Consider the following 17813-nt stretch of genomic DNA (forward strand, 5'->3'; position numbering starts at 1 on the left):
GCAGTGGAATGGTCACATGGCCAAAGATAAGACGAAGCAGCCTGGCTGATCCACAACCTGGATAAACATCTGCCCCACATCGTTTTCTAGGCAAATGAAACGCTGGCAATGGGCCTTGGATTTTGGGTGGCCTGGCGGGAGCTTTCTGTCTTACTATGTATCGTTGGCAGACCGTGATTTCAATCCCTAGAGCTGTAGCTGGGGTTCAACATGCCCATCCCGGATGGTCTCGAAGAACATTATACTACTGTCAAGCATATAGCCCTAGAATAATTAGCTGGTGGAGATCATCCTTGTTTTCTCCTTTGCCTGAAGCTGAGACAAACCCGTGTGTAGGAATGTTTGCCTTTGGATGATCACACCACAGAGCAAGGAATCAAATGCCAATCACATCCACATGGTAAGTATTCTCCCCAGTTGCTATGGACCCCACCTCCCCAAAAAAGTCATAGGAAAGGTGTTCATTTCTATTCCAGAACGATATCCAGTTAGCACTGCTTTCTGTCCCAGCTGAAGATAACCTAGTCTTCAAATCATTATTTAGTTGCCCTTTTGAGGCAGCCAGTTCTTCAAGCACCCTTGGATATAGAGTTCTCTAGGTATGGTAGCCCTAGGTGTATTCTGAGTTGGTCTGATTGGTGATTCCCAGGGAAGGAACTTGTCAGGCAGGTTAAGGAAAAGAAATTTTTTTTTTAAAGGTTATCAGCCTGGTTGGGAGGAATCTCACCTCTAAAAACAACAAAATTTTACAAAACACGATGAATTTAAAATCATCATAGATATTCTCCTTCATGGCTCTTGTGAATTTTATCAGACACTATGTTTACACTATGGTGAGACTTCTAGCAGCAAGAATGGGTTTTAGTTTTAAGTAGGGGGAAAGGAAATTAACGTCATCTATTTGTCATCAGGAGAGACTACCTTTAAAAAATCAATCCCACAATGTCATTTTATACATATGTCAAAGGCAAGGAAAGATGATCTGCTGTCTTAGATGTCCATCTGGCTGTGTCCTGAGCGAAGAAAAAGAATTCAGGTACTACCAGGGGGTACATGAAATAAAACAGAAACAAAACTAGTGGGAGCGCCCTGCAAAGTTCTTAGGTTTCTATGTTCAGAGTAAAGATCACCCTACCCACAAAACGATCATTGATGACATCATTTATGATGCCCTTGCCCTTCAGCTGGCACTGGACGGGCACCGCTTGGTTCTTCACCACATCTGTAAAGTGCATTGCCACCAGCGGGGAGGTGTAGTTAACCTGTAGGCGGAAGAACAATGAATCCTAAGTGCAAGGAGCTCAGGGCATGGGGGTGGGTAACAGGATGCAAGTGAGCAGATATTCAGTGCAGGATGGGATAACCCTCACACAGGGAACTGAGCAAATCCCATAATGCCAAGTCACGAATGGCTAAAGCAACTGACACGCTCTCTGCCCTGGGATGGTGGAGAAATGACACGCTTCTCGCATAAGTCACTGTCAGATGTCTGACCATCCTCTGGGGAAAACCAGTTCTAACTCTGTGTGATAGGATTTTCTGGCTATCAGACCATGAATGAAACCAGAACTAGTATCTTTCAAATGTCTATGCTAAAGGTGAAGCCTCGCCCTATGACCCACCACCACTGCCCCAAGGCTTCACCTGGGAGAAACAGGCAGGTGTGATTATTTGGGTATCGTGGGGTGCAATGACAGTGATCTGTCTGCTCCTGGCTCTGCCACTAATTAGCTATGTGTGTCGGGCAAGTCTCTTTCTCTCTCTGAACTCGAATTTCTCCATCTGTAACCTGAAGGAGTTAGACCAGACCAGAGCTGAAATATCTTCAGATACGGAAAGGAGTGGTTGTACTAGGAATTGGTAGAGGGAGCTCCTGGTCTTGGCCAGCGACTGTTCACCCCACTGTTACTATATGCTGCTCCCTAATTCTCAGACAGAGGACAGCCCTGCCTCTGTCTCTGAGCCCTTTCTGACAGCAAAGACTGAAAAGGATACAGGCTTACATGAGTCAGTTTGCCGTAGTAAGGGTAGTAGCGAAGGTCAAAAGAAGCCGACTCTGGGTAGTAATTGATGGATCGGATGTCATTTTCATCGCCTCTCTGGAAGTAAAAGCAGGTATATGTGGGATGTTGGGTCCCCTGGTGGGTTGAAGCCTGAGCTCAAGGGACCTGTGCCCCAGGTGAAATCACGATGTGACCCATAACCAACTGTCCCAGGAAGACCCATGAAAGCAGAATGGGGCATAGCTTACCCCACACCTATCCCCAGAGCATTTCCAGGGAGAGACTGTGACTCAGTTTTCAGTTGAAAGAATATTGAATGGAAGGCCTGGACTGAGGAGGCCGAATGTGCTTGATATAGTTCTGTACTGGCTCTTAGGGGACCCAGACAGAAGGGCTCCGGAAGGCTGGTGCTGCTCTAGCAAGAGGGCCTACCACGCCAGCCCCTCTCCAAAAAAAAAAAAAAAAAAAAATCATCCTGGGCCTGGCACCCAGTCTTGGACGTTGAGGCAGGTAGAAGTTAGAACATATTGAGTAAATCCCACGCCACGACAACTTGCACACCGTGGGCTCAGTTCTGTTGGAAGGTAGACCAGGTGCATAGGGATCTGCTGCCTAGGGACACAGCCTATAGTTTGGCCCACCAAAACTCATGTGTCTGACCACCTTCTCTGTAGTGCTTAATTGCAGGAGGTGAACTCAGGAGGATAAGCAAGAGGGAACCAGCGCTGCAAAGATGAAATAAATAAGTGTGCCCTCATCATATCATGTCAGGTAGAGGACTGACCATTCTGCCTATGCATTAGGCTTGCCCTATATAGCAGAGGTCTGGGGGTTAACAAGGGACAAACAGTGCTCACTACTAGTGGATCACTCACTGGGGTCATGGGATTGCTTCTGTCAATATAGTGTAATCGTTCAGGGTATACTCTTATTCTAGTGATGACCTTGTCCTGCTTGATTTCCACAAGTGGATGTGGATTTTGACCAACTGATTATTACGGAACGTATGACGACTCTGACTATTTCTTGTTTTCTTTTTAAAGGACGGTTCTCAGCAAGGTTCTGTGTAAGCGGAAAAACGAATGGCTTCCACTAGGGAACTATAAGCAGGACTCAAGCCAATTAGTATGCTAGTTTAAGACTGAGTCGGTCCCTATGATTTACTTACATTTTCTTCTAGAAAGCAACGCCGTTCACGTCTGTGAATAGTGTGTGGAATCAGTGCCACTAGTTTGTCTTCACATCTCGAGCATGTGTATATTTACGCACACTCATGTCCATGTGGACAGAATGGATGTCCTTCCTACCTTGTTCACAGGGCAGACCACGGCCTGACCTTTCAACCCTCATCTTCAGTGTCCCCCGCTGCACCTTTCACAGCAGCTGTAATACGTGGTTGCCCCGATTTCAGAGACCGACTCATAGCTATCTCAGCACCCCTAACACCTAGCAAAGTACCTGGCGTAGCCTAAGGGATCAATAAATGCTGCCTCTTTCTGCTTTCTGACCCACCACCCTCAAGGCTGGAGGTCTGAGCTGTATTTCTAGCCCTGAGGACATTAGCGAGGCAGCCGTCCAGGGCTGGGGGTGCAGTGCATGTTACGAAACCGGAGGGAGCTACTGCTTCCGGTTTGAGAAGCAAACCCACGATCTAGGGATTCTTCCTACAAAGGAGCGAATTGGTGCAGATGAGATAGGAGTTAATGGTCCCTCGAATGACAGTTAATTAGCATATTAATGGAGTTCTGTTTATACTTCCCTGGTAGTCCTTTGTTATTGCAACACGCAGTGCCACTGGTCATTGCTGCAAAAAGTGAAATTCTGGTTCTGAAAGCAGGGACTAATGACTCTAACGAAAGCTGGTTGTTTAGTTCAAAGAAACAAGCAATTAGAGCTAAAAGCAAAAGTGTAAACAGAATTCCAGTTAATGACGTGGTACATTGTCGGTCCCTGCTGCGGCCCTTAGCAGGTTGGTTCTTTGGCTTTCACAGGTATAAACCAGCGAGGACGCACACAGCCGCACGACACACACACGTGAATTGAATGCTTTCTGGCAAGAGGGAGGCCAGAAGGTACTAGAGGGAGGCGTAGTTATGAAAATACTAACCCTTTCCCTAACCCATAGCCAGGCATCCATGGTGAAACCCTTGGAAGGGATGAACCGTCTTCTTACATAAAAAAGATGCGCTAGCAATACTTACTCAAAAAGGCACTTTACCTGAACTTTGCAGGACACCTTCACAGGATCCCCAAGCTCAGGACGAAAGCCTACAATCTATCAAAAGAAAACCAGCATTGTCGTTGTTGTTGAACATCAAAACACAAAACGGATTGGACAGTAAAAATGGGGCTTTTCTAACCCCCCCCCTTAAGCCATCCCTTCCTTAGGCATAAACTTAACCTATTTTGCCCTCTCAGAAATGTTACAAAAAATGCAAAACTATCTCCAGAGCTGTGCAGCTCAGCTTACTCCTTGTTGTATTTGTGCCCGATGTTCGTACAATGGTAACGGCAGCAAGAGAACCCTGAAGATGTAAAGAACTTTCTGGTTTTAAGAGGGATGTGCCTGGTAAGGCTCTACCACACCTAAGGCATGGCAGGAGAGGAGGAAAATGTATCTCTTGTGATATAAGAATTGCCCCTCCCATCATGTCAGTCCCCTGTTCTAAACAGCTCAGGACCTCGTTACTGACAGAGGGCATCAAAGGTTAGGGGCGGGAGAGGAGGGTGAAAATAGGAAGTATTCAGGGAGAAAAAGGAATTATTGCTTGATAGGTTTGTCCGGTTGTTCGTATTACTGATGCTGTCAGTAAGAGTGGCCAGACTTGCAGGGTGCAAAGACAGAGCCCAAGACAAACGGAGGGGCCAGAGCGTTCCCACCCAGCTCCTCCACTTATTATCACCAGAGTATCAAGGGCCAATATACCCGGTTCATCTTTAGAAGGATGCATGGCTGTCCAGTAGAGTAGCCAAAAGTAGGGTCCTCCAAGCCCGAGCAGTTCTTCAGGAAGGAGCGCTTAAATTGGCAGGCCTTCTTGTCTTCATCCTCATCGCCATCTTGGATGAAGTACTGCCCCGGGGGACAATCTACATTCATCTCCTCTTGAAGACTGTCGTTGTAACCTAAAGCGTGTGTGTGGGGGGAGGGGGGGCATGTTAGACAGGTGCTACAGGGGAGGGCCACGTTTTCAGTAGTCCTCCTCCGTAGTTTCCTTTCTGCAGCATTCTGGTGCTCCTCTGAGAGCCCACTCAGCCTGGCCTAGGCTCTGTGACCTGGCGTCGGTGTCCAACGCCCCCCCATCAGCCTCGCCCGGAAGCCTTTCGGGCTCATCCCCTGGGCCCACTTTGATTGCTTCTCCTTCCCTCCAAACTTTGTAATAGCTATCTCTGGGTCATGTGTTGGTCACTGTATAACTTCCATTTTCCATTATTTCTTTTCAGCGATGGCAAACTGTAAACTGGGGAGGGCTGCCCCTTCTACTTCTGGAAGAGGAAGAGGCACATAGTAGATTCTGGAAGAGGGACTGAATCATGTCACGGCCTGGCTTATATAAGGAGGCGAACCTCTTGGGCTAAATCTTTTTAAGTTCAGTCTAGGAAACGTCTCCCTTGGAGGTCCATGAGAGACACCAGACACAAGAAAATGAGAAGTGTGTGTTGTGGGACAGGAGAGAGGGAGAGGAGAAAGAGGGAGGAAGAGGAGATAAACCAGCTTCTCATCCTTTACAGACCAAAGTTAGCACCACAAAATAGAAGCTTAGGTTGAAAGACAGAAACCAACGACAAGCTGTAGGGTCTCCCCCGAGAACGTGAGAGGGTGAGATCTTGTCTACCGAGACCCGAGGCACTCAGGGTTCATGTCCCTTTACATCGGATGGAAAGGAGCATGTGTCCAAGGTATACATATCACCGAGAGAGAGCTGAAAAGGGGCTGTCTGTGAGCTCACTCTTTGGACTACCAGATGCCACTGAACTGGCCTTTGGAAATGACTGCATTATTTCCAATTTGGTTTTAAATGATGGAGTCCAGTTAGTCTTGTTAGGTCCAGCCCCCATGCACTCATGTTCCCAGTAGCTTAGTTTTTCAGAGGAGTCTGTGCACCTATGATCTACTGGGGGTAAAATTCCAAATGTACTGCTGGGTTGTCATCTAGACAGATTGTGACTTGGGTTTAATATTATTAAGGAGCAACTGGGAATTTTAAATCTATTTCAATTACGGTTAAGCCTTTATTTTTCCTTTGACAAAGCTACATTCGACTCAAGTTTTCGTTTTAATCTTTTTTTTTTTTTAGAACAAGAACTATGTTCAAATAAGTTTCTAAATAGAAGCTCTAATCACGTGCTCATTGTTTCTCTTGAGGTAGTTCCATTAAAAATAATGTGACATGGGCATGACCCTTATTGCAAAATCCCAGTCCTCGTGGGAATGAAATTGATACTCTGGGATGTCTATTTCAGAGATGTGTTCCTTTTAAATAGGGCATGTTATCTACCCTTAGGAACTAAAAACCCAATGCTTTCCCTAATGTTCTCCATCTCTGTCGTCAGGTCAGAATTGGCATTTCTCTATCTACTACTAGCTTCTCGGAGGGATTTCCTCAGCAGAGATTCTGACAACACACTTGCAATAGCTCACAAACAGTTTGAAAGAAAAGACGAGACTGTGCTGGCTCTGATGCCCAAAACGTTTTTGTTTTTGTTTTTTAAAGACTTTATTTATCTGACAGAGAGAGCACAAGCAGAGGGAGAGAGAGGGAGAAGCAGACTCCCTGCTGAGCAAGGAGCCCGATGTGGGACTCGATCCCAGGACCCCGGGATCATGACCTGAGCCGAAGGCAGACGCTTAACGACTGAGCCACCCAGGCGTCCCAAAACGTTTTTGTTTTTGTTTTTGAGCTCAAAAAACTACATGGATTCAGAAGGGACCCAGTCCCCCTCATTTTACAGATGAGGAATCTGAAACTCAGACTTCCCCAAAATGACACTAAGCATGACTGTTACAAAGCTGAGTTTCTAACTCCCGGTCATATGGCAACAACAAAGAATTACAAAAAGCAGTATTTCTCAAGCTTTAAAGTTTATAGAGATCACCTGTGGATTTTGTTCAAGTGCCGATCCTGATTCAACAGGTCTGGGGTGGGGCCTGAGAGCCTGCCCTTCTAACAAACTCCCAGGGGATGCTGATGCTGCGGGTCCTGGACCACACTTCCAGTAGCAAAGGTGTCACAATCATGGATGTGGTTTTAAACGCTGGTTCGGCTGCTGGGAGACTTTTATCACATTACTTCCCCTTTCTGAGCCTCAGTTGCCCCATTTGTAGAATGGAGATGGTAGATTCTTTATGTAGCCCCAATGCAGGGCTCAAACTCACAACCCTAAGATCGAAACCTGAGCTGAGATCAGGAGTTGGACACTTAACTGACGACTGAGCCACCCAGGTGCCCCGACAGTAGCTTCTATGCAGGGTTAAAGTTAAATGACAAAATTTATGCATTTACATAACCCTTCCCATCACATAAGAGATTGTTTTTCTCTTTCAGTGCACATTCTACTGCTCCCTATCCCTCCATTTCAGCCAGGCAGGGACAACCAAAGCAATGAAACTGGCTTTTTTCCACAACTAATTTGTGCAACCCACTGGAGCTTAGAGCCTGCATGCTCTGTGTCGGACCTTAACCAAACTGCTACCTCAGCTTTCAGTCCATGGAAGGGCTTCTCAAAAAGCCACTCGGTCCCTGAAAGTGTATCTGATGACGCTATAGAGATAGGCATCTTGCAAACATTTCCTATCAAAATGTTGGAGTGACTGTCACCCAGAGATTCTTTCTCTAACTCCCTGCCAGGATGCTCTTAAATCAAGACCCTTGCTCTCTTCCTTCAAGATGGCCCATCTCCAAGAAAGGCATTCTCTTACCTTGAGAAAGTATAGGAGGCAGGAATCTTCCCATTCTGGAGAACACTCTTCTTTTCTCACCACTACCCACCCCCTGGAATGATCTTTTATAAATGGTCATTATTGAGCCATCTGGATGTGCCCAGGACATAACTAGGTGCCCTAGAATGTTTAAGAAAACAAATTCTCTGCCCCCCAGTGAACTTAGCATCTTGCTGGAGACTTGGTTTATATGCTTTCAAGACAACATACAGTCACAAACTAGAACAGTCTTGATTGTATATACAGGTGCTGAGGGGGATGCAAGGTAAGGAAAGACCAGGATGGGCTGGGGTTAGTAAGGGTGGGATTTCTGGTGCATTGTGAATTTCGAATCCCCCACCCCCAACCCATCACCTTTCCACAGAGATTTCCCCCATTCAGAGACACTTACTTACCCTGGAGAAAGCCATTTAGGCTAATGACATAATGCTGCCAAGTGTCAGGTTCAGAAACGTTGAAGTTGAAGTTAAGGCTATGGGCGAAGGGTCTAATCATAACTCCTGGCAACGAAAACAGGTCTTGGATATATTAACCCATTCTTGGGATAATTTTTTTGTATTGATTCCCATGAAATCATTACCCCCCAGGCAATCAAAACAAAAAGGACCATAATTTGCCAAGTACCATTTTACTTTTACTCTTAATAATTGAATCCCTAAGTCATTACCAGGAAGAGCCAAAGTTAATTGAGGCTGAACATGCTGTCCAAGCAGATTTCTGTCCAGCGAGTGCTGACAGTACAGGGCATCTGGGCACTCACCAGGAGGCTTCACCCTCTCAGTGAAGGTCGGCATGTAGGGACTGATGGTCAGAAATAGCGTGTACATGCAGAGGGTGATGACAGCGGCCAGGGAGGCATAGAAGAAGAAGTAAATGACTAAGATCAGGCCTGCAGAAGGATCAGAGATGAGAGTGGTCAGTGCTTGCCAACTAGCCCTCCTGCCTCCTCACTTGAACTCATGACCCAGAACCAACCCCAACACGTGAGATGGCTTTTATTTATTTATTTATTTATTTATTTATTTATTTATTTATTTATTTATTTATTTATCCACATTCCCCAGATTCAGTATGTCCTTGCTTATTCAGATTTCACCAATTTGGAATTCATGAGAACTGTGCCGGAGGTCTGATTGCAGTGTACCTTTACAGCATCTCCGATGGAAGGGCTTGTTGAGCAGATGATGGCCATGAGCAAGATTACAGGGGCGTGGAGTTGAGAGTACTGCAGAGGGCAAATTGCTTGGGAGCCCTCATTAAAGCAGGTGCCCTGAAGAGTCCTAGCGGCTTGGCTCCAGTGATTATATGTATTTGCAAGAGATGAAAACAGCATTTCTTTTCACATAGCCTATAATTCAAACTTTTGATTAATTTCCGCTGGACTTGCCTCTACTCTAATCAAGGCAAAGTGAGGCCTCACCCTACTTATTTCAAATCTTATTCATCTTTAGCAAAAGTTTAAGTGGCTCTGCTTTTCCAAAAGAACACGCGATGGGGAAGGAAGGAAGAAGAAACTGTACTTAATTATCGACACTTGCTCTACCTGTGAGCTTGGGCAAGTTCCAGAACCTCTCTGTGCCCCCAATTTCTCACAGGTAAAATGGGAACAAGCTTAGCATTTCACCTCATATACTGATCTACAACCCTAACAATATCTGAAATTCCGCTTCTCTTCGTGTCCTTTCCTGACCTTACCATTTCCTCGCTGTTTCATCTTGGACATGCTGCTCGCCTCTCTGGACCTCAATTTCCTCATCTGTACAATGAGGACAATAATAGGACTTCCTTTTGGCGTGGGACGATGCATATAAATAGCATAGCACAGAGCCTGGCAGATACCAAGTACTCTTTACACGGCAGGTCCTCACCATTATTATTCATGTGCTTATTGCTGTAGGACCCAAAGCACGTTTGTGTGAATGCCTCCTCCGTGGGCTGTTTTGGGATTAGGTTTGCCCCAGGATGAGGCAGAACCGAGTGAGGTGAATGAGCCTGAGATGGCTGCTGAGAAGCTCTTTTCAAGTCTTCCTTGGGGCCCTCTCCGGCAACAATATCTGGCTCCACTCACAGCAGTGACATGGTGTCGGGACAGATTTGAACTGAATCGCGAACCAGAAACCGGAACAAACCACGTAACTCTGCTGTACCCAAAACTGAATCCAAATAATAATTTTTAAATTGAACCATGAACCAAATAAAATTAACCAGAAAGGGGGGGGGGAGGGAGGAACAGAGGAAGGGAGAAAAAAGATCCTCAGGCATCCAACTGGAAATGGAACCTTGATGTTTCATAAGGTGAACTGAGGCAGAACTGGGGCAGGGACACATCGATTCTGCTGGAATCCCTAGAGAAGAAACAGCAGCGCCCGTGCTGCTTGGCTCCTGCCCGCTGGCTGCCTTGATGGGATGTGCCCTGTGCCTCCTCCTCCCCTCTTCCTCAACCCCCATCCCCAGTCCTGGGAAGGGGTCAATGGCTGGAGCCATCCTGGAGGACTGGAAGACTCAGTCTCATGGATGAAAGGAAAGCAATGGGATACAGGTACATTCCCTTGGAGATGTCTTCTGCCTTGTGTAGGATGTGTGGCTAGGAAGTGTAGAGGGAGAATGGCACTAGTGGTGAGTCCCCTGAGCCTTACCCCTGAGCTATGCCCTGAAGTCTGTGATGGGCTAACACAGCTTCCCACCCCCCCCATCCCCACCAAGGAAGACCAAGCACCATACCCGTCGGAACCCACTGAGCCCTCCAACTTTTTCTGCCCTGGATGTCCAGGTTTTACTTGGGCTACTCCTCTAGGTAATCCAGGGGTCTCTTCTGAATGCCTTACCCAAGCCTGGGCCCCATGATCTAAATTCTTCCTTCCTCCCACCAAAACATCCCATCAGGTCCTGAGACCCTACCCATCAGGGCCTTGCTCATCACTACACTTCATGAAGACAATGTGGTGTTCCAGCAAGAGGATGAACCCCAGTGTTCATCTGACCTGGGCTTGAATCCCAGTGCTGCCGCTTAATAACTGTGTGACTTTAGATAAGTTACTTACCCTCTCTAAGCCTCAGTTTCTGCATCTGTAAAATGGGGATAATAATATTACTACCTCATATGGTTCTTGTCAGTATCCAATAAAATAACAGATAGTTCCTAAAAATAGAAGTTGCCCAGCTACCAAAGGAAAAACCCAGAATAATATAATCATAGGCTGGGTGAATAATGTTGGTCATGTCGATGTGCAGGCTATGATAGGGTTAGTAAATGCTCAAGTGGGCACCTAGTTTTCAAGCAAGAGGGCAGCAAAGAGGGCAGCAAAGCATATGCTTGGTGGCCTAGGCATTAACATCACCACGTGCCCCTTGCCCAGGCATAGCCCAACAGCATAAGCCTGAGTTCCTGGACTCTCCTCAGACCTGCCATCCAGAGGCCTGGATATGGCCTACCATGTGGTGTCCCCACTGCCATGTCTTCCCTGGGCACTTGGAACTTTCTCCCCCATCACTCTCTTTTGGCCTGTGGATTATTCTCCCCAGGAGCCACATGGATCAGCTCATCTGGTGAAATTCCAATGGCTGGCTGTTTAGGGGTTAAAGTACAGCTCCCTCTCCCAGAATCACACTTGCATTTCACAAGGCCTATTTTCCCAGTCTTCTTTAGGCAAGGGAGAAACAGCTGTGCCCCCTTAGGAGCCCCAGTGAGTGTCCGGCATTTGTCCGCAGCTTCCAGAATGTTGGAATGTTCCTTGAATGGTACATTTGTTCCAGTTGAGAGTTTGAGGGATCGGCAGGGGTGGGGCTGGGAACTGGGGAGGGGTGAAGGGAGGTGGGCGTTGCTCAGAGCCCCACACCTGCTATTCCTAATTCCAGGAAGGAGGGCTGGCCGTCTCACCCTGACAGAGCTGAATTAGAAACATAAACTAGGTGGGGAGAGAATTCACAGCCAAAGCGGCCTTTAGAAGGCATGACCGTCAACTTCAGCAACCTAGACCCTGGGCCCAGGGGGACTCTGATTTCATCTGCAGAGTCATCTATTTTGTTCTTCTCCTGGGTTAACTGAGTGCCAAGCCAGCAGCTACTCTTTTTCTGGGCTGTGCAGAGAGTGTGGCAAGTGTGAATTTTACCACAGGCTAAATCTCCTGAGAAGGCACAGCATGAATAGTTCAAGAGGTGAGTAGGACCCTGGGAGAGGGGTGCTGGAGAGGTCGTGAAGTCAAAGCCGTGGCTGAGGAATGCCATTCTGCCACTGATCGAGCATGACGGGGGCTCGGCCGTAATTGCCAGAAATGACCCCTTTAAACCGAATTTCTCTGTGTACACCGTGGGAGCCTAAAGCACCCACAAGCCGGGGCTGAGGGCAGGCCTCCTGGCTTTCCTTTTCTGACATTACTGGGTGAAACGATGAGATTTTATAAATCTGCGGTCAAGTTAGCAGGGACTGGGGTCTTATATCCTAGTAACAGTCTGCTGCATAGTACAGTTGACCCTTGAACAGTGCGGGGCTTAGGCGTGCTAACCCCCGTGTGGTCGAAAATCTGTGTCTAAGTCTTGACTTCCCCAAACGTAACTCCTAACAGCCTACTGTTGACCAGAAGCCAGGAAGAGTCAATTCACGCGTATTTGGTACATTACATGTAGGATATGCTGTCTGCTTACGATAAAGTAAGCTACAGAAAAGGCAATCTTGTGGAAGAGAAAATACATTTACAGCACTACGCTGTATTTATGGGGGAAAACACAGCACCTGTGTGGGGCAGTGCCATTCAAATCTGTGTTGTTCAAGGGTCAACTGTGCTTTCAAGTTTACAACTGGAGCATCTGACGGGAGCCTCAGGCTGATCCTGTGGGAGAAACACGGTAGGGATTGTTTCCCTCATTTGGCAGGTGAGGAAGAACGAGGCTCAGAGAGGGTAAAGGATGAGCCCAAGGTCACACAGATAGGAAGTGATGGGGCCGGGACTTAAACAACAAGAACAACAAAAAAATCTGTGCTTTCTCAACTCATCCTTACTGTCTCTTTGCATCGCAAATTGAAGTTGAGCCCAGCGGCTTTCAGCTCCACAACCTAGTGTGTTTACCTACTTGGAGTTTCTTCCAGTGGGATCTGCCCACAGTCCAGGCATTTCCCTAGGCATCCAGCCCTTCACACGAAATCTAAGGGAAATTTGCAGACAAGCCCATCCAACGTATGGTAAAGGAGTCCTGGACACCAAGCCAAAAGCAAAGGACACCCAACTGGGGCATTGGGACGACTGGGACTTACTCCAACTCTGACCTGTTCGGGCCAGAGACATCCTTTTCTCCGGATCCCACAGGTATTCGCTCACGATCTGCCATCTCTGCCACCAAGCATTGCCTGCTGGCTGACCTTGACCCTTTTCCTCCTCCTTTTCCTCCTCTTCTATCTCCTCCTCTTCCTCCTCCTCCTCTTCTTCCTCCTCCTCCTCCAAATCGGGTACCACCATCACCCGAGCCTCTTCTTCAGCTTCTTCCTCTTCATCTGCTAAGTAGTTCTGGTTCACTTCATCCTGATCGTCCTGGAATGGTGACAAAACACAGTCCTGTTTTTGACAAAAAATTCCCCAGGGCGCAGCCCACCAGCCAAAAGGAATGGAAAACGACTCAATATTCAGAGACGCCTCCCCCTCATTACAAGAGGCACATGTTCTCTCTCTCTCTGCTCTTTTGGAGGAAATATCCTTTCTTTGACCCATTTTGACCCAATATTCTTTCCACAGAGGTGTAAGTTTTATTCTCAGCTGCAGGCCCTTGGGCTCTTCCTCCCAGGGCTCTGCTTATGTCACTCTGCCGTCCTGGGGCCTGGGCCTCGCTTTGTCTGACCTGTTAGGGCGGAGCTGAGCTCAACACCGGAGAACAGATTCATTTTAGACACTTGAGTCCACCATGGCAAATTCTAAGTCCAAACCAGCTTTACCGTCGGTCCTGTAGCTGGCAGGTGCTCAACCTGACCATCCACGTTGTACCTGAAAGTAGCTTGGGACAGACCGCAGGAGGAGAGGCCAGCGGCTGGACCCCTCCTCAAAACTTAGACTCCCTCCCTAGCAAAAACAAAACACAGGGGTCTGTTTGCTGCTTCTCTGACTGTTGCCTGGGCTGGCACCTCCGCTGGTCGAACAGACTCCCTAAGGTCTGGAACCTCAACTGATACTTCCTTAGTCTCCCCCCATCCCCCCCACCCCATACCCTAGGCAAAAATCTGGGCATGTAGTGAGTGCTCAGCACATATCTGTTGATTGACTGATTGCAGTCATTGAGATCTGAAACTATAATCTTCTCTGAGTGGTTCTAAGGAAATTAAACAAAAAAAGAGAAACCCAGACTTCACCAACGGTATTTCACATGCCTCCTAGCCATAGGCAGGAGAGTTGGATCTTTGCTCTTTGGGGGTCTGCCAAGGCTCACTGCAGCAGCAGAAAATGAGGCCACCCTCCCTTCTCTCTGCTGTCCAAATCTGAAGGGTGGCGGGGCCTGTGCACCTGTTGGGGTTGGATGTGTCAAATGATAGAGGCCAGGGGCTCCATGCTGCCCCCTCCCTGCCTGATGCCTCAAAGGCCGTTTAGAGGACACTCAGCTAAAAATGCTGCCATTGGGGGGGGGCCTCAGAAAATTGGATTGTTCAGAATCACTAAAAGGGACAGAGAATGACAAGGCTCTCCTCTCAGCGTTCAGTCTGGCCAGCGCTGTCTAGCTCTGGATCGTAAGCACTTCTGAATGGCTCTCGAGTTTGTTCCAATGTACAGCCTTCTATCACACACCATCCTAGAACTGACTGGGACCCTGAAGATTCCCTTGTCCTTCGGAGGCCCAGAGAGGGAGCAGGACATAGCTGTAGCCACACAGCGAGTTTGTGATCAGGTTGACAGAACCTGCGTCTCTTGTTACCCGGGATAGTCGAGGTCTCTCCCCTCGCGCACTGAGCGCAAGCGCCCAGACGCCGATAACAGAATGATGGAGCCACCATAGGTGTGTCGGATTCGGTGCTCCCAAGAGATTGTAGGTGCTCATAATCAAGGATTTCTGGCTCTGACGTGGACTCACGGTACAAGGCTCAGAAAAGCCCCCATCATTCAGCATTGAATGGACTAATAAATGTTCTTAAATCTCTTTCCCTTGTGTGTGAACACACGGACGCATTTGACCTCCCCAACTACATTCTGAGCACCCAAGGGGCAGAGTGGATATTTTCCAACTCCTTGATGGCCCTCCCCCCGTGTGGGGCCCACAGCTCGGGAGCCGGTGGGGACAAAACGAGCGCCAGTGGTAACTACCAGGCTTAAAACCTGAGCCTGGACTCTCGGGAAATTGCTCTCACAGAGCTTGTCGTCCTAAACCCCAGCAGCCTTGTGGACTGTGGTGGGTAGTCCTCATGGCCCCCCAAGAATCTACCGCACCTGGGAATCTCCGAGAATTTGAGGTGGAACGGTTCACTGCGGAAGGATTTATAGTCCCCTTTATGTTTTCTTAACAACTTCCTTTTCTCTCCCTCTTGCTCGGGGCAGGGGGGGGGGCCTGCCCTCCACCTCTGCTCCACAGAGGAGGCAGCTGGCCTGGGCCTCAGCCTGATCTTATTTGTAGATATGAGCTTTCATGATAATCCCATTAAAGATAGCTTGTCATTTAAAGCTTTACCCTCCCGGGAAGAATTAACCTTCTCCGAGCTAATATCCCCACGGCTCTCACACTGCCTGAGTTTCAGGAATCTCAAATGTCTTTTTTGCTCTCCTCTGCTTCCCGGGACAGGAGAACCTCACATTGTGCAAGGGAGGCACTTTTGTGCAACTAACTATTTAACAGAATCCTGTAGGGAATCCTTTGGTAATGAGAGGGTCTGTGTTTGTCCGTTGCCTAAAGTGGCAGTGCCCTCATGTGATAGTGTGTGTGAATGTGCTGGAATATAGTAGTGGGTGTGTGCCGGGGCCATCATGTTGCCCTAAAAGGGAAGAGTCTGAAGGGCAGAGGGTGGCTCCATTTTGAGCACTCTAAATATATAAACATATAAACATATAAACAAACAAACAGTGTGACCCAAAGGATAAATTTGTGCCCTGCATTGAGTAACACCCTGTAAACGTTTGAATGGTTGGTTGATTTTAAAGAGAAATTAGCATATGATTAACCACTGCATTAAATAGTTTCTTTTTAAATTTGATCAAGTATTCCCTCTAAAGGACAAGATCCCCTGATGCCTTTAAAATCAAGCATTTCCTATAAAGAGCAAGCTCCTCTGGTGCACTTGACAAATAACTGAACCGATACACAACGCTTTAGCAACATTATGGAGAAAAGAAGCCAAGGAAGGAAGAGTTCTAGGTGCCCTACAGGCTGTGAGTGCTCTGAAAGCTGGGAGGGACTCTGGAAATGCGAAAAGAAAGATTCTGCACAGTGTGGCTGAGAAGGGAAGCCCTCTGTAGGTTGACATGGACTTGGAAGGATTCGTGTTTTCCTCTGCGGGCTGTTGACAGTCTTTACTTAACTCCCTGGTTATATAAGGGGCCATTTCCCAAAGAAAAGTGGATTAAGCTTTGTTTCCTCCTGGGGCTCAGATCACAGCCCTCTCTGGGGGAGATTTCAGACTACACTGTCCCCCCCCCCAAATAGTACTGCGTGTGGCATATATTAATGATTTCTAGCAAAGAAAATGCAAAGAAACCGTGGGTTCAAAGAAATCTGTGATGCACCCTGGATGGAGATAAATGGCGATAGCAGAGAGGCGCGTGCGCGCGCACGTGAGTGTGTGTGTGTGTGTGTGTGTGTGTGTGTGTGTGCTGGACGGGGTGGGGTAGGGTGGCAGGCAGGCTGGCAACGGGTGGGGGAGGATCAGAGGGCTAGGGAGTTGCCTACTGCACATCTAATAGAAAGAGCCCAAGATTAGAAGTGAGGAAACTTGGCGTTCTCTCTAGCTCTCTCACTAACTTGCAAGTCACTCCTGTGCTCTGAGCCCCAGCAGCCTCCTTTACATAATGAGGGGTTCTGGAGAGATGATGTCTAAGATTACGCCCGGCTTCTATCTACGATTCTCTGATTTTTCCCGAGAGTTTGGAATTTCTGCTTTAGAAAAAGAGCAGCTGGGTTCCTCAGGCGCTCCCGCCCCAGGGGACTGAAGACAGCTGGGTGGGCTGTGTCTTTCCCTTCCTCTTCCCCTTCCTCTCTCTCCTGGCTAAAATTCCTGCTATGGGACCAAAACCTCTACTCCCAGACTCCAAAAGCTCTGTTTGTTTAAATTCTAGACTCCCCCCCCCAATTTTAGAAGGCCACTATTCTTTGGCATCTTCCCCTCCCCTTGTCTTTTGTTCCCCAGGAAGAGGGGCTTCCTCCTTCAATGCAGCAATTTAGGGCACAATGGGGTGCCAGGAGTTACTGCTGGATCTTGAAACTATAGGCTTCCTTACACCTCACTGTTCCTGCCCATGCTGAGGAGAAGCAGCTATAAGCCAAGATCTACGCAACCCCCAGCCCACCCCCCTCAAAAGGGTGGGCAAAATATTCTGCTCCCCGGGACTCACAAGTCTGTAGCGATAAGCGTAAGGAGAGGCCGGAGCCCTTCTGGACCGGAGCTGCCTTCTCATGGCTGTTCCGTGGGCACAGACGGGGCAGAGGCAGGCCAGGGGGTGAGAGTTCTGGAGCTTCTGCTGGTACAGGAGACACTGGTTGCTGGGGACACTTGGCGCCTAGTAAAAGTGAACCCTCCTGGCATGAGCCCTTCCCCAAAATAATCTAACATGCCCCTCTCTCATTGGTTGGCCCATTCCCTGAATCAAAGGAAAGCCCTTATGGAAAAGCAAGCTCATCATCACAGGGAGGGGGGAGATATTCTGGGTCACGAGGATGAGCGACTCACCACCCCCCTCACCTCACGTCTCTACCCG

At 48.0% G+C, this 17813-nt stretch overlaps 1 protein-coding gene across 2 annotated transcripts; it reads right to left on the bottom strand.

Annotated features, from left to right (window-relative positions):
* Positions 1–1100: 1100 nt before the first annotated feature.
* Positions 1101–17513, bottom strand: ATP1B4 (ATPase Na+/K+ transporting family member beta 4). Of its 2 annotated transcripts, none has more exons than XM_025852671.1 (8): positions 17451–17513; positions 13202–13463; positions 8702–8830; positions 8337–8441; positions 4930–5126; positions 4222–4278; positions 2004–2099; positions 1101–1262 (listed from the first exon to the last, which is right to left on the bottom strand). In XM_025852671.1, the coding sequence occupies exons 1-8, from the start codon at positions 17511–17513 to the stop codon at positions 1101–1103; spliced, it is 1071 nt and encodes a 356-aa protein (XP_025708456.1). The 2 variants fall into 2 exon arrangements, with proteins under 2 accessions (XP_025708456.1, XP_025708455.1); XM_025852670.1 differs by having other exon boundaries at positions 13190–13463.
* Positions 17514–17813: the final 300 nt, after the last annotated feature.

Source organism: Callorhinus ursinus, unplaced genomic scaffold, assembly GCF_003265705.2.
Source record: "Callorhinus ursinus isolate GAN/ISIS: 27379988/994484 unplaced genomic scaffold, GSC_fseal_2.0 scaffold33, whole genome shotgun sequence".
NCBI lineage: Eukaryota > Metazoa > Chordata > Mammalia > Carnivora > Otariidae > Callorhinus > Callorhinus ursinus.